This window comes from Acomys russatus, chromosome 20, assembly GCF_903995435.1.
Source record: "Acomys russatus chromosome 20, mAcoRus1.1, whole genome shotgun sequence".
NCBI classification, from domain to species: domain Eukaryota; kingdom Metazoa; phylum Chordata; class Mammalia; order Rodentia; family Muridae; genus Acomys; species Acomys russatus.
In genome coordinates, this window is record NC_067156.1 from 10,032,359 (window position 1) to 10,048,293 (window position 15,935).

General features: G+C 42.4%; 1 protein-coding gene across 1 annotated transcript in view; it reads left to right on the forward strand.

The window, feature by feature from the left end:
- Nucleotides 1-15,935, forward strand: part of Dsg3 (desmoglein 3) — a 30,224-nt gene extending 14,289 nt beyond the window's left edge. Inside the window, exons 9-16 of the mRNA XM_051163589.1 lie at nt 2,144-2,415; nt 3,257-3,396; nt 5,155-5,382; nt 7,382-7,636; nt 10,567-10,709; nt 10,960-11,023; nt 13,845-14,074; nt 15,059-15,935. Coding sequence (XP_051019546.1) covers nt 2,144-2,415; nt 3,257-3,396; nt 5,155-5,382; nt 7,382-7,636; nt 10,567-10,709; nt 10,960-11,023; nt 13,845-14,074; nt 15,059-15,667 — 1,941 coding nt within the window. The 3' untranslated portion in view covers nt 15,668-15,935. The remainder of the gene's footprint in view (nt 1-2,143; nt 2,416-3,256; nt 3,397-5,154; nt 5,383-7,381; nt 7,637-10,566; nt 10,710-10,959; nt 11,024-13,844; nt 14,075-15,058) is intronic.

The following is a 15,935-nucleotide window of genomic DNA, read 5'->3' on the forward strand; positions in this document are numbered from 1 at the left end:
ACACACACACACACACACACACACACACACACACGGTGGGGGGATGCGTGCTCTCAGGACAGGAAAACAAAGATATTTCATATATTCATCAAATTCACTATGTACTATTGGGCTAGAGTTCAGAAGCTATGATAATGCATGGGAACTTGTCGATGTGTTTTAAATGCATTAGCTATTGTCGTCAGAGAAAGAAGTCACAGTTTGCCAGGCGTGGTGGTGCACGCCTTTAATCCCAGCACTCGGGAGGCAGAGGCATGCGGATCGCTGTGAGTTCGAGGCCAGCCTGGTCTACAAAGTGAGTCCAGGATGGCCAAGGCTACACAGAGAAACTCTGTCTTGAAAAACCAAAAAAAGAAAGAAAGAAAGAAAGAAAGAAAGAAAGAAAGAAAGAAAGAAAGAAAGAAGTTACAGTTTGTCTGGAAAATGGGAACTGACAACAAATTCCGCTAGGCAGAAAGCAAAATCTGAGTAAAGTTTTTGGTTCAACATGACAGACTCCCCATCTGGAATTATGTCAGGACAGCTGTGCCGGGAAAGAGCACAGACCTGAACAGATGCCTGCTCTCTTGATATTCTTTGGCATCCAGTTTTGGAATACTCTGGAGCTTCTTTAACACCTTGGGTCCGGTGTAATAATGGAGTGATAGTAGTCTCTTAACAAAGAGACTTCTGGAAGATTTACAAACACTTCCTTATTACTCCACATTTCATAGAGAGTGTTACAGCTTCTGAACCCACAAGGACTCATAAACCTTCAACAACATCCTGGCTCCGTATTTTGTGTACTGGGGTCATTCAACTCCCCCAAGCTCTACACCTGCCTGTGATCTTTGGACCATGGCATCTCCTCACAGCACTGGCCAGCCATCAAGTTCTTCCTAGAGCTGCCTTTAAAGGATGACCTACCTCTGCCGTCTACCACCTATCCTCTGCTGCCCTTGTCCCCTCCCTCTTACAATGGCAATACTGTCTAGTAGGTGTCCCTCCTGCCTGGCCCCACTTGTCATTGTTGCCATCAGTCTACCAACACATCTTTTTTAAGAAACAGGTTAGATGACTTACTCTTTAGCCTGCCCTGGCTCTCATTAGAGCGGTGGCCCTCAATGCTGACCATACTTTCAAATCACCCGCAACTTTTCTAGCTGGACTACAGAAAGGATTTGTGTGATAGATCCGTGGGGAAAACCTCATGCTATTGAGTATTAAATTAACCAATGTGATTCTAACAAGCCATCCAGGTGGGTAACCACCTAATGGTTGGTTTCTAAATGAACTAGTAGGACCTTCCTCACAATGGTGCACAAAGGCACCACAGCATTACCAGCTCGATCAGATCACCTTCTGCAACATGGAGTATCCAAAAGTACCTCTACCTTTCCCTGAATAACTTCACAGCATCCTTCAATGCTCACAGCTCAGATCCAAACCTCTCAGATGCCTTTGCCTACTCTCTCAGATGGAAGTCACCCCTGCTTCCACACACACAACCCTGTAATCTCTTCCTCTCTCCCTATGCTTCCCCTTCCACTCGGAAACTCTGAACCTCAGAAGCAGTCATTTCAGCAGATCAAATCCAGAAAACCAAGCAGCTATAAGTACAACCACTTAAAACTGATTCTAAGAAGAGTGGGGTCAATTGCTCACTGCTCCAAAAAAGGCTTGGTTGGCCTTTAAGTCAGAAAAGGCATTACTATCCATGAATCCAATGGCTACATTATTAGCAGCCACAGTTGCTCTTTGTACAAATGTGTCAAAGAACTTTTGTTCAGTCTCACAACAACCTGGTTAGGTAAAGTTTGGTTTTAGATGTGAAAATTTAAGTGGGATGTGGCATACTACTGGTGGAGCACTTTCCTACCATATATAACTTCCTGAGTCCAATCCCAAGCACTGAAAAGAATAAACTTTTTATACAGATTAATAAAATGCACTTAACATTTAGAAATGAAGTCTTGTGAGTTAAGACATCCTCTAGTTGGCATTACAGTGACTTCTGAAGCCACTTTTGCTCTATAGAAATAGAAGGTCCTAATCACCACTTCTTGCACAGATGCTTCTGTCCATCTCTTGGTCTTCCAGACTGTGTCTGTATTGTTTTGTCTTTTGTGACATGTCCTTCTGTCTAATTTGGTTTTTACTCCAGGCTCTGGATTACGAACAAGTGCAAAACATGCAATTTAGTATTGCAGTCCGAAACAAAGCTGCGTTCCACCAGTCGGTGATCGCTCAGTACCGAGTGCAGCCAACTCCAGTCATCATTCAAATCATCAACGTCCCAGAAGGAATTTCATTCCGCCCTCCTTCCAAGACATTTACTGTGCAAAAGGGAATAAGCACTAACAAACTGGCTGGCTATATCCTGGGAACATATCAAGCTACCAACGAGGACACTGGTAAAGCTGCCTCATCTGTCAGGTAAGACAAGTTTTATATCCTGTGAATTCTTAGTGTGGTTTTCATCTATATGTGATTACAACATAATGTTTAGTCAATGCGGTGCTAAAAATAGAGGGATGAACTGGGTGAAGTTAAGGAACTGGATAATTCAAGAACAGATACACATAACTTATTAGAATATATTGTGCCATGAGGAAAAATAGTATGCATGTAAAATAGTGGAAACTTAAAAAAGGATGCCTCAGGCTATCTGGAAATCAGGAAAGAAGTTCACATTTGAGTCTTGCAAAAGAGTAGAAGCTCATAACAGGAGTGAGTTCCAGTGAGATAAGACACTATGGCTCAACCAAAGGGACAGACAAAATCAATAATGGCCGTAGCATAAAGCACCATAGAGAGTAGCAGCCAGCGTATAAAGAGCAATGGCACGCAGTTTAGTTTGCTTTGTTCTATTGTATTTTTCACAGAGAAAAATTGAGTAACCAGACTAATGCATAAATAAGGATTATGAAGAGTGATCCATCTATGGCATGTTAATTTTCTGTTTTTACTTTTGCATAGAATTTATTTATGTTTATTTTATGTATATGAGTATTTTGCCTGCATGTGCATCTGTGCACTGTGTGTGTGCAGTTACTCAAGATGCCAGAAGAGGGCATCAGATACCCTGGAGCTGAGCTGTCGCGTGGGTAATGGGAAGCAAACCCGGAGCCCTTATGATAGCAACAAGTTCTCTTGAGACTGAGCCTCTCCAGCACTTTGATAGTTTTTATAAGTATATACGTAACATTTGAGATCATGCGCAATAAATAATATTTATTAAATGAATGACATTTTATATTTTTCTATTATAAAACAGATATGTCCTGGGTCGTAATGATGGTGGTTTGCTTGTTATTGATTCAAAAACTGCTCAGATCAAATTTGTCAAAAACATTGAACGAGATTCTACTTTCATAGTTAACAAGACAATCTCAGCTGAAGTTCTGGCCATAGATGGTAAGAAAGATATTTCCATAGTTTTTAATGAAATATTACTTCAAATAGCACTTCTTTCATAGTAGATGGTCATGAATGTTTTATATATTTCCTTTATCACTACATATTACCTAGTGACTTTGGGTCTTTAATCTGAGACACTGTACTTGAACCTAAGAGAAACTAAGAATTTTCACTTCTCCCACTTAGTTGGTAGCACCCATCACTCTGGTCCATTTGGTTTACTATGGGTGAGGGAGAAAGTGTGTGTGTGTGTGTGTGTGTGTGTGTGTGTGTGTGTGTGTGTGTGTGTTTCTGTGTGTGTGTTGTACATTTATCTACATATTGGGGGGTGCATGTGCCCATACATTTTTGGAGATCAGAGGAAGATGCTGAGTGTCCAGTTTAATCAGCATGTGTCTTAGTTGCCTGAGACTAGTTATCTTACCTAATCTGGAGCAGTGTTGGCAGCCAGAGGGCCCCAGAAATGGAGTTACAGGTGCACACACAGCCACCCCAGCTTTTCACATAGTGCTAAGGATTTAAGCTTGGACATCAAGCATTCTCATCCACTGAGCCATATCTATAGCCCCAGGAGATATCTTTTACTCCCAAAAATTTCTGAGTTCTAGAGGACCAGCACAAATTCCTATAGACAGCCCTTCAGCAAACCCCACTCCAAAAGTAAGCTCACTTTGTGAGTTCCCGATATAACCTGGGTATGTACATCATTAAGCAGTAAATTATTTTCTGTCCTGAGGTGGTTTAAAATGATAGTCATAGAATGTATGTGTTTCCCCATCTATAAAATTAATTTAGGCACAGTGTAATAAACACCAAAAAATAAACATAAAAATACTAACATTTGGGTAAACTAGCCCTAACACGAAAAACTCAAGCATTGTCTCACCACAGAGAGAGTTTTATTTTGTTGCTTTATTGTCAAAGTTTGGGAATTTTCTTCAGTAAATTCTTTGTTTTTTGAAGTAGGGCCTCACTACGTAGACCTGGCCCTGCAGCCAGGCTGGTCTCAAACTCATAGAGATCCACCTGCCTCTGCCTCCTGAGTGCTGGGATTAAAAAGTCATACACCTGGATTCAATAAAAACTTAAGTCTTAAATAATAAGTATAATTACTTACTCCAAATACTTTTTCATGAGAAGCAATCCTAACTTCGTGGCAAGAAAGAAATACAAAATATTCCTTTTGTTTTTAAGATGGATGCTATTTCAGCTACTCAGGAGGCTGAGCAGCCTACAGCAACTAAAGAAAGAAAGAAAGAAAGAAAGAAAGAAAGAAAGAAAGAAAGAAAGAAAGAGGGTGTGGAGAGATGGCTCGGCAGTTAAGAGCACTGTCTGCTCTTCCAGAGGTCCTGAGTTCAATTCCCAGCAACTACATGGTGGCTCACAACCATCTACACTGGGATCTGATGCCCCCTTACATGCAGACAGAGCATTCATATATATAAAATAAGTAAATAAAATCTTTTTTAAAAAAGAAAGAGAGAGAGAGAAAAGAAAAATGTAAGAGAGAGAGCAAAAGGAAGGAAAAGAAAAAGGAAAAAGAAAGTGTAAGGGAGGAGGGAGAGAGGAAAACAGAATAAGAAAGGAAGATTAAAAGACACAGAAAGGAAATGGAAAGGGAGTGGCTTAGTAAGGAAGAGGGGAAGAGGAGGAGTCAGAGAGAGCTAGACTAGAGAGAAAGGAGGAAAAGAAACAAAGGACATTTTTGTGCTTTACTCGCTGTATTTCCTTAACATCCAATTACTACTTTTACAGAAAACACTGGTAAGACCTCTACAGGCACGGTATTCGTTGAAGTGCCCAGTTTTAATGAAAACTGTCCATCCGTTGTCCTCGAGAAGTCAGAGCTCTGCAGTTCCTCACCATCTGTGACCCTTTCGGTGAAAACCATGGATCGGGCTAGGTACACTGGTCCCTACACAGTGTCTCTGGAGGAGCAGCCAATGAAGCTGCCAGTCGTGTGGAACATCAGAACAGTGAACGGTGAGTCAGAGTAACTCCTTCCATAGACGCCAGTGGCTGCCGCTGCTCTGTGTTCGCAGAGGAATATGAACCCATTAGCAGAGGCTCTTTCTGGGAAAAGCTGAGAGGCTGGCAAGATGGCTCTGACCCTCTCGCATAGACGTACATGCAGGCAAAACATCAATGCACATAAAATAAAGGTTAAAAAAAAAGTTTAAGAGAAGCTGAGAAACATTTCTTGGAAATCATTCTGTTCTATTCTGAAGAGAAGAGAAATTGTAAGAATTCTAGCGCCATTTAGTGTTTTGCAGGTTTGTTAGAATCACTGTTGAGACAGGGTCTCTCCATGCAGGCCAGCTTGGGGTTGCACATACCTATTGCCATGTAAGAGGTAGCCTTGATGGCATGGTAGACGATATCTACATACCCACTAGCCAATGAAAAGGAGTGAATCATTTCCTTCTAATGTGTACTATGTTTATTATATATTGTCTGTGTTTTTTAAAAGTCTCATAGGCTTATAAAAATCTTCTCCCTTTCTGGGCTCTACGGTGACCATCAAGCCACTTCTAACCCTCAATAAACTCACTTTCCTCTATGTTTTTTTTTTTTTTTTTTTTTGTACAAATATTGCTTTCCCTTGTGGATGTGCTCCATGGTGTCCTGTCATATGTCAGACATGACCAGAGATACCAAAGATTTTACTCTGCGTGACCTTCTACCCTTAGTACTTCTGATCCTATTAAAAGGAGTAGTTCCAAAATTTACGTGTGCCATTGGTCTCCAAATGTGTTCACCACATAGATACATGGTCAATAGACAGCTAGGAAGATATCTCAGTGGTACTGCACATGCCTAGCCTTTACAAGGTCCCAGGGTCAATTCCTGGGGGTGGCGGAATGGGGTGGTGGGGAGATGATTCAATTGAGTTAGGTTGGGCAATGCAAACTGGGCACTGTGGACTCCAGAACAGCTCAAATAGTACAACACTGCCAGGCTTCCTACTTAGAAAGAGGTAATATAGAGATGGAGAACCACCGTCAAATGATGCTCAGTTGTCTAATAGACAATGGGCCCCAACACTAGGAACAAGGAAAACTAGGAACCATATCACCCAGGCCCTCAGCTCTGGGGATGAAAAAAACCAGAGGAGCAGATGAGCAAGGATCTCCAAAGTCGAAAGTGAATTTCTTTTTTTTTTTCTTCTTCTTCTTCTTCTTTTTTTTAATTGCACATTACTCCTTTAGTATACTGATCTGGAAAGATTTCATTCTGACCCCACATGGTAGGGCCAAACAGCTAGAACGTGATTCGGAAGTGAATTTCAGTGAGTCAGATGCAGTAGGAAGGCATACATGAGGCCATGTGCCTGTGAGTATTGGTGCAGACATACACAAGAGCAGGTAAGTCTGGGACAGGGACCTGACATTGCTGTGATGCCCCATCACCATCCTCTTTAGTGGGAAAAGCAATATAGGGCTGAGTCCTTGTGGAAGAGAATAATGGGCCTACCAGACTGTAGGAAAGAATGACAAGAAGGGGTACCAGAGGGGCCCCACTTCTTGGCTTCTCTGGGACCCATTGGATGAAGAATGATCTTAAGCCACATAGGGATACAACCCACAGCGTTGGAACTGCAAGAGCCTGGGGGCTGTAAGAGCATTATGTATGATTATTTTGCACAACAGTGTTTCATGATTCAACACTATAAAGTTGCCTTCTATGGACTTCAAGAACTGAGCAACTGAGCTAAAACAGCAACAACAAATCTCTTCGTGTTTTAATAACCTTTTACAATTTTGTGTTGGGCAGCATCTATAGCTGTTTTGAGCCACATGTGGTCCACATGGCATGGATTGGACGCTCCTGATAGGCAGACTGACCCAACCAAACCTCTTCTGTCATTCCTCCAACCTCATCAGCTCTGCTATGTGTCACCAGGATTCCAAGACAATTCTAGCACCATTATCACAAACAAGATGCTTTAAATGTCTCACTGTTGACCTGTGTTTTCTTATAGCTACTTCAGCACTTCTACAAGCCCAGCAGCAGGTGTCTCTAGGACTGCACAGCGTCCCAGTCATCGTGAAGGACAGTCAGGGCAGGCAGTGTGATACGCCAGAGAACTTGATGCTGACAGTGTGTCAGTGTGATGAGCGGAGCATGTGCAGAGCCCCAACTCCAAGCAAGGGGCCTATCACATATGGGGAGTCATCCTGGACGCTCGGGCCTGCTGTCATTGGCTTGATCCTGCTAGGACTCCTGATGCTGCTATGTGAGTGAGCCAGAGTCCATGGGACTGGCATCGTTTGCAAGAGTCATTGAGCTCATCTGGGCAGTGTGAAAAGTCACTCTCTCAGTCACTTGACTAGTAAAGCTGAAGAAAATTGCAGGAAGGTCCTGAAACGTATTTAGCTTGTCATTTAGCAACAATTTAAATATAGCAAAACAAGGCATATATGCAAACATTAAGAAAAAAAAAAAAAAACACCCAAGACCAGAGGGATGGCTCAATCAATAAAGTGTTGGCCTCACAGGCGTGAGGCCCCAATCCCCCAGCACCCACCTAAAAAGCCAGGTCCAGTGGAAGATGTTTGTCATCCCAGCCTAGCAAGACGGAAGGCAGAGACGAGCTAATTGCTAGAGCCTATTGGCCACTTAGCCTATAGCTTGCTTAGCAACGCTCTGGGCCATTGAGAGACTACCCAACAAAAAGTGGAAGACACCTAAGTGATGATATTCAAGGTTGCCTTCTGTCCTCCATAGGCACACTCATACAGTATGCACTCATAAACACATCCCACACATATGGAGGAGGGGGACAAGAGACAGACAGAAACACAGAGAGAGAGAGAGAGAGAGAGAGAGAGAGAGAGAGAGAGAGAGAGAGAGATTACAAAGATACCCCACAATCATAATGTTCACACTTAAAGCCATGCTTTGATTCATAAGCACAGGCTTTCAAAGATGTACATAAATATCTCAGATCCATATGCAAGTCTTGTGAGTTCCTAAAATTAAAAAAAAAAAATCCTGCTTAAATAATTTTAGAGAAGATATCCATGTAGTATCCAAGTTCACAGAACTTGGCCTCTAGGAATGTTTTATTTAATCAGCAAGACCTCAAAACAGAGCTTCTTTCCTCATGGGCATCCCTTTAAAATGTTCACACCTGGGCTGCAGAGATAACTCAGTAGTTAGGAGCACTTGTTCAATGGCCAGCACCCACATGGTGGCTCAAAACCACCCATGACTCCCAGACACTCATGTAGTACACATTCATACATACAAAAATCCCTGTTAAAAACTCTGTAATAGTCACACATAATAGTGAAGACATTTAGGGAAATTGCATGCCTTATTGTCTTTTAATAAGTATGCATTTTATTTTCTTCACTTGATAGATTTCAGGAAATCTATCACCTTAATCACAATCTCATTAATCAAATGGTGCTCTGAATGTGAGAGTCCTCTACTTAAAGGAACTTAAATGGAGTTGGATAAACAAGAGATCCTTAATAATTCACAGTGATTCTCTAGTTTATTACTGAATAAAATATTAATGGTAAGAACAAGTTTCCATGATGATATATTCAGCTGCCTTTAGAAATACCATTTAGGGGGCAGAGAGATGGCTCAGTGGTTATGAGCACACAGCTCTCGAGGAAAACCTGAGTTTGGATCCCAGTACATATTTTGGATGGCTCACAACTGCCTATAAATCCAACCCAGGGGATAAAAGAACCTCTTCTTGCCTTCAGAGACATGTGCACTCACATGTACATACCTACGTGCACATGCACACACACACACATACACACATGCATATAATGAAAATAGAATACTTTAAAGATAAATACAAAGGAATACAATTTATGTAAGTGTTCAAGATACTGTATGAATTATGTCCCATCTACTTTGTAACTTGACCTAATTTTATAGTAATGCAGGACTGATTCAGTTTGCACAGCTATGTAGTTCATCCCAGAAGTACTACTAGGTCTTCATAGCACCCATTACTTCTCGTCCCTCTGTCAGGCAACTATGATGGAAGCCCCACTTACTTCCCCCTTGAGTGCATGAGTTAGTTGAGCTGAGAAAGATCATACAACATACTCCAGTCACAGAGCTGGAAAGCAATGCGTCCAAAATTCAAATCCTCGACGTCTGATTCCGAGACGGTGTTCCCTAAGCCCTTTGGTGAGCTGCTTCTAAGAGGACAGGTCAAGCAGTAGGGTCTATGTGGCCTTGACAGGGCAGAGATGGGGTGAGTCATTGACAACAGAGTGGAATAAATGGCTGCTTTCAAAAATAAGTATTTTCCTGGAGCTGGAGAGATGAACTAACAGCTAAGAGCCTTGGCTGCTCTTCCAGAGGACCTGGATTCAAATGGCTACACCAACATAGTAGTTAACAACTGCCTGTAACTCCAGTTCTGGGGAACCTGACGCTTCCTCTGGCCTCTGCATGCACCAGGCATGCACAACACCCATACATAGGGAATAAATATTTTCAGATGAATATTTCTTAGCCCATTAACAAAAAGAACAGTACAATGCCTGGAAGATCTTCCAAGCTAGGGACTCTCAGTTAACCACTGAAAGTGCAATTGACAGGGCCTGTGAGGCTAAGAGCACAGACTGCAAACACCTGAGCTCCAATTCCCAGCACCTCACACCTCCGATTCTCATATGGAACACACGCGCGTGCGCACGCACACACAGTACACTGACAGCCACTCATGAAACCATCTCTAGTTGCTGCTGCACGTTGCTGGTCAATTGCTATTTCCTAAGATATTACTAAGGACTAGATTGCTAAAGTATCATCATAACCACCTCAAATATTGGCTATTGAGATATCATAGTTGTGTGCATATTTACTAGACACAATAGATACACTCAATATGTACAAAAGTGCAACAACAATGATAATAATAATAATCATCATAAATTTTAAAATGTATTATGGAAAGGGTTGAAAAACTGAACAAATCCTCCAAGAATGACCCAGCTTCATCCTTCAGGTCATGGTCATTGGAAAATGACTGTGTTTCATTTACTTAATTGTACCAATTTTGCTTTCATTAAATATATTCCTTAAATGTTTAAAGTATTGTATTGCCTTTATAACATTCCTGACAACTGCCATGTCAATAGTTTCCAATGGATTCAAACCTTCTCTTATTTCCCTGTTCCTGCCTAGTGGCCCCTCTGCTGCTGCTGACCTGTGACTGTGGGGCAGGTCCCCTTGGAGGAGCAGCAACAGGTGGCTTTGTCCCAGTGCCCGATGGCTCAGAAGGAACCATTCATCAGTGGGGAATCGAAGGAGCCCAGCCTGAAGACAAGGTGAAGATTGGGTTTGTAAAACAGTTCCTGTAGTCATGGGGCAGAGAAATGACTCATGTTGAAATATTTAAAGAGGAATAAGGGTTATCACAGGCGTCTTGGATGGGAACTTTTAGGATTTCAGCTTTACAGAGTCACATCATAAAAATGGCCACTCCGAGAAGGATTGCAATGTGATCACTTACAAGGGGCCACATTTCACTTACATTTCTCTGAAATATATGTGTTTATCCTTTAACATAATTTGCAGGAAATATCAAGTATTTGTGTTCCTCCTGTCACAACCAATGGAGCAGATTTTATGGAAAGTTCTGGTAAGTGAACATCAAATTTGTTTGTTTACTTATTTGTGCTGGGTTTTGCACTCTGGGCTTCAGGAATGCTGAGCAAGTATTCCCCCACTGAGCTACACAGACCCTGTTTTCTGACACTTTCTGTTTTTGAGACAGAGTCTCACTAACTTGCCCAGACAGGCTTTAAACTTGAAATCCTCCTGCCTCAGCCTCCCACGTAGCTGAAATTTATTTTTTAAATTTATCTTTGAAAGCAAGGGTAGATTAAAGGAAAACTGGTCAAAATTAAGATGTGATCAATAATTGCACATGTGTGTACATAACAGGAAATATCACCACTGAAGTTAGAAGCTGGATTAGTATTTCCTTGTGTTTTAGCCAATTCTGAGACACTGGTCTGCCCTGCTTAGTTAATACGCTCACTAAGGTCACTGTTTTGAGAGTCTGAAACTTTAATGAATTGAAGTAAGTATAGCTCTCGGGCAGCTAATTACTAACTTTAAAATATTTTGAAATTATTATTTTATTTTGTTTAGAAGTATTTTGCCTTCATGTAGGTCTGGGCACCGTGTGCATGCTCTCTGTCCACAGAAGCCAGAAGAGGGCCTAGGATCCCTTGGACCTGGAACTGGTGTTCCAGACAGCTGTGAGCTGCTATATGTGTACTGGGGACTGAACTCTGGTCTTTTGGAAGAGTAGCCAATGCCCTTAACCTCTGAGTCATCTCTCCAACCCCTAGTTGATAATTTTGAACTAGGAAATATTTTACGGCATTAGAAAACTATAAATAAAAATGTAAACAGTAGCTGTCCCCTCCACTAACTCTGTCTACTGCTGGCTCAGTTCGGGTCATGTTTGTACATTAAGTCTCACATGAGCACATACGGGGTTCACATGTGTGTATCCCCACCTTGTGTGGGCATGTGTGGGTGTGTGGGTGCATGTGGGTGTGTGCATGTGTACACACGTATGCTAAATTCTGTCCTTCCTAGTGTAACAGCATGAACTATGTCCTGATTGAATTCAGTTAGCAGCTCCAGGCAGTCACTATGGGGTATGAAGTCTGAAGCTTGCATTTAAGTGAATTTGTTATTTCTTTGTACTTACCAAGTAGCAATAATGTTTTACTATGTTATCTTATTTCAAAAATGTACTCCAGACTAGCGAGCAACAAGACTTGGCATTGGCGGGAATTTTATTCCTAATCTTATTGTTACCAAAGATTGGCACAAGTTATCTCCAGTTATATGACAGCTGTTAGCAGCTTCTCTAATACTCACTGGCTTCTCCCACTGTAGAGCAAAAATGCAACTCAGAATTGTCTGTGGAAAAAATAACCCATGATGAGTTGGAGGGTTGGGGCGTGGTTGAGAGTGTTTGCTCATCCTCCAAAGGACTGGAGTTTAATTCCTGATAGCGCACTGGATGGTTAACAGACACTTGTAAACTCCAGTTGCAAGGGATCTGATATCCTGTTCTTACTTCTGTGGACGCCATACAGATGTGCCCATATTCACACATAGACACACACATATGCACATACCATATTTTTCAGGCCATAAGATGCACCCAGTTCTTAGAGCAATAAAACAAGAAAACAGTAAAAAACAGCAATCGGACCCTAAGGGGCACCCTAATTCCCCCCACACACTTTTGGGGGAAAAAAGTGAGTCTTATGGTCTGAAAACTATGGTAAATAAAGAGTAAAAAAAAAAGATAATGCAAATAATCTAGGAAAGCATATTATGAAAGAAATAGGAAAAAACAGCCATAAGTTCTTTAAATTTTCCTTGGACACCATTTGTTACTTGGCACGGTGACATCATGGAGGCCCTCTGGCATGATGACATCAGGAATGCCCTCTAGCATGGTGACATCATCATGGAGGCCCTCTGGCATGGTGACATCATGAATACCCTCTAGCACAGTGACATCATGGAGGCCCTCTGGCATGGTGACATCATGGAGGCCCTCTCTTCATTTTCCACACTGAAATCCCATGGCAGTTTGACTGCAACATTATTGCACCTGAGAATGCAGGAGTTTAGAAGCTGTCCATGGCTGTTCACTGACTCTTGCCATTTTTGGCTATGGCCCCTGACAGCCCATTTTTTTAACTGACATGTTTTCAGGGCTTTTCCACCTGCCCACCCACCCGCTCTGTTACTCTCACATAAGCCTACCAGAATGTTATTTCCCCAGTCACATCATTGTGACTTTCCCTCACATTGCTGCTTTATACCATGACTGTGCATGGACATCAAAAGTGAAAGAACTTTAGGGACTGAAAAGTGAGCTCAGTCAGTCAAGTGCTCACGGTGCAAGCACGAGGTCCTGAACTCATGAAAAAGCTAAGCATGGTGGCATGTGGCCATAGTCACAGCACAGGGGACTCAGGGAGAGGATCCCTAGGGTTCGTGGGTCAGTGAGCTTACCTGACTCAGCGAGTTCCAGACCAGTGAGAGACCTTGACTCAACAGAGATGGACAGCGCTCTAAGGATCAACACTCAAAATTGACTTCTTACTTCCATAAGTGCACACATCCACATAGCCACATGGACATGTACACACCTGGGAACATGCACACACATGTACATACAAATATGCATACACAGAAGCTTTAGGGGGAAAAAGCCATGGCATGAAATATTAAAGCATTCTCCCTCTCTCCCTCCCTCGCTCCCTCCCCCTCTCTCTCTCTCCCTCTCTCTCTCTCTCCCTCTCTCTCTCTCTCCCTCTCTCTCTCTCTCCTCTCTCTCTCCCTTCCTCCCTCCCTCCCTCCTCCCCCCTCTTCTGTACTCTCTCTCTCTCTCTCTCTTTCTCTCTTTCTCCTGTCTTTAGAAGTTTGTACAAATACATATGCTGGAGGGACAGTGGTGGAAGGTGCTTCAGGAATGGAGATGACAGCCAAGATGGGAGCAGCTGCTGGATCCGGAGCTGCAGTGGCACTCGGCCCCTGTTCCCTGGGTCACTCAGGAACGATGAGAACAAGGCACTCTACCGGAGGGACCTTGAAGGACTATGTTGCTGCTCCGGTGAACATGGCTTTCCTAGGGTCCTACTTTTCTCAGGTACCTGGGTAGCAAACTGTCAGGCGCCGTTGTTATCTCATTTACTTGGTTATATACATTAGTTTTGAGATTCATTTTCCTAAGCTTTTTTAAATGTAGGGAAAGGAAAGCTTCCTCGTGTCAAAATAAATGAGGCAATTTTGATGGTTGTCAAAACCGAGTTCCTAGTTGAAATTCACAAGATAAGCAGACGAGGACTGAGTTAACTCAGAGTTCCCGTGGGGTTGAAACTGACTCGGTGCACATTGAGAAAACTTCCCCTATTCCAACACAAAGACAAAACAGCCCAGTGATAAACTCCAGGCATCATATAGAGTTGCTATAAAGACTAAAATCCAGATAAAACCAGGCACTAAAACATAAGCCTAGGCTAGACCCTTTGGTGGCATGTCAACCATATTAGCACATCCCCAAAAATGTTAATTAAAGAGTGTTTCCTGAAGCCATATCCTGCTTTCTTTAATATGTGGAATCTAGATTTAATTTTATCTGTGACATGAAGGTAGAAGGGGCCTACTTGGAGGGAAGGGGAAAATAGGAGAATGGAGGGGGAACATGGGACAGAAATAGAAAAACACCATCTCATGTTTTCTCTCATTTGCAAAAGTCCGTATTTAACTATATGTTCATATATAGGACATGAAAGCTGAGGAGAGACTATTTGGGGAAAGGGAAAGAGCTAGCCGGAGGAAAACAGGAGAGCAGGAAAGAGTAAGGCGGGTCTAAATATGAGCAAAGATCAAGGTTACATATATATGAAAACGTCATAATACAGAACATTAACTAAAAACATACTATCAATAAAAATAAATAAACGAAAACAGTTCAGCTATCCAGAGGGGGAAACAACCAAATAAGATGAAGACCATTTGCACCACTCGTGAGGAATATCTGGCGTGAGCGCTCTTATTCCAGTCTTGGATTTTTATGACTAGGATCCGGTGGTATTTATAAGGTCCATTTCTTCTCCTTCTCCATCTTTAGAAAGCACTCGCCTATGCCGAGGAAGATGATGAGCAGGAGATCAATGATTGTTTACTGATCTATGATGACGAAGATGAGGATGCTGCCCCCTGCTCGCCTGCACTCAGCTCCTGCAGCTTTATTGCCGATGACCTAGATGACAGCTTCTTGGACTCCCTTGGCCCCAAATTTAAAAAGCTTGCACAGATATGTCTCGGTACTGATGAGGAAGCCACGCCAGCAAATCTGGGCCCTAAAGACAGTGGTCCTGGGGCTGACACCTGTGCTCGCTCCACGGAAGCCCCTCAGGCAGGTTCTGTCAGGTTCCAGACTTTGCCTGGCAGTCAAGATACTTCCGTTTTGTCCACCTCTGGCTCTGTCCACCCTGCTATTGCTATCCCTGACCCTCTACAGCTTGGTAACTACTTGCTTACAGAAACTTATTCTGGTTCAGGTTCCTTGGTACAGCCCACCACTGTGACCTTTGATCCACGTCTCACCCAGAATGTCACTGTAACAGAAAGGGTCATTTGCCCCCTTCCAAGTGCCTCCGGCAGCATAGTGGCTCCCACGGAGCTGCAAGGCTCATACAGTATGCTCTATACAAAAGAATCCTGTTCCCATCTATGACGGAAGCAAACTGGAAAAACATGCCAGGCAGATTTGTATATTTGTACCTAAATATCTTTTTTTTAATCTAGCAAAGCTTGAGGTGTTGGACAAATTGACTCCTAGTGGATAATCTCTGATCATGATTATAATTCAAATATTCTGATTCATATACCAAAGCTGGGTATGTTCTCATTTCTAACTCTCTGACTTTTTTCAAGCGGGAGTAAACCCTGTGGGTTTTCAAAAACCTGATCTAAGATATTAGACAGGAAGATTTCCTAAGCAT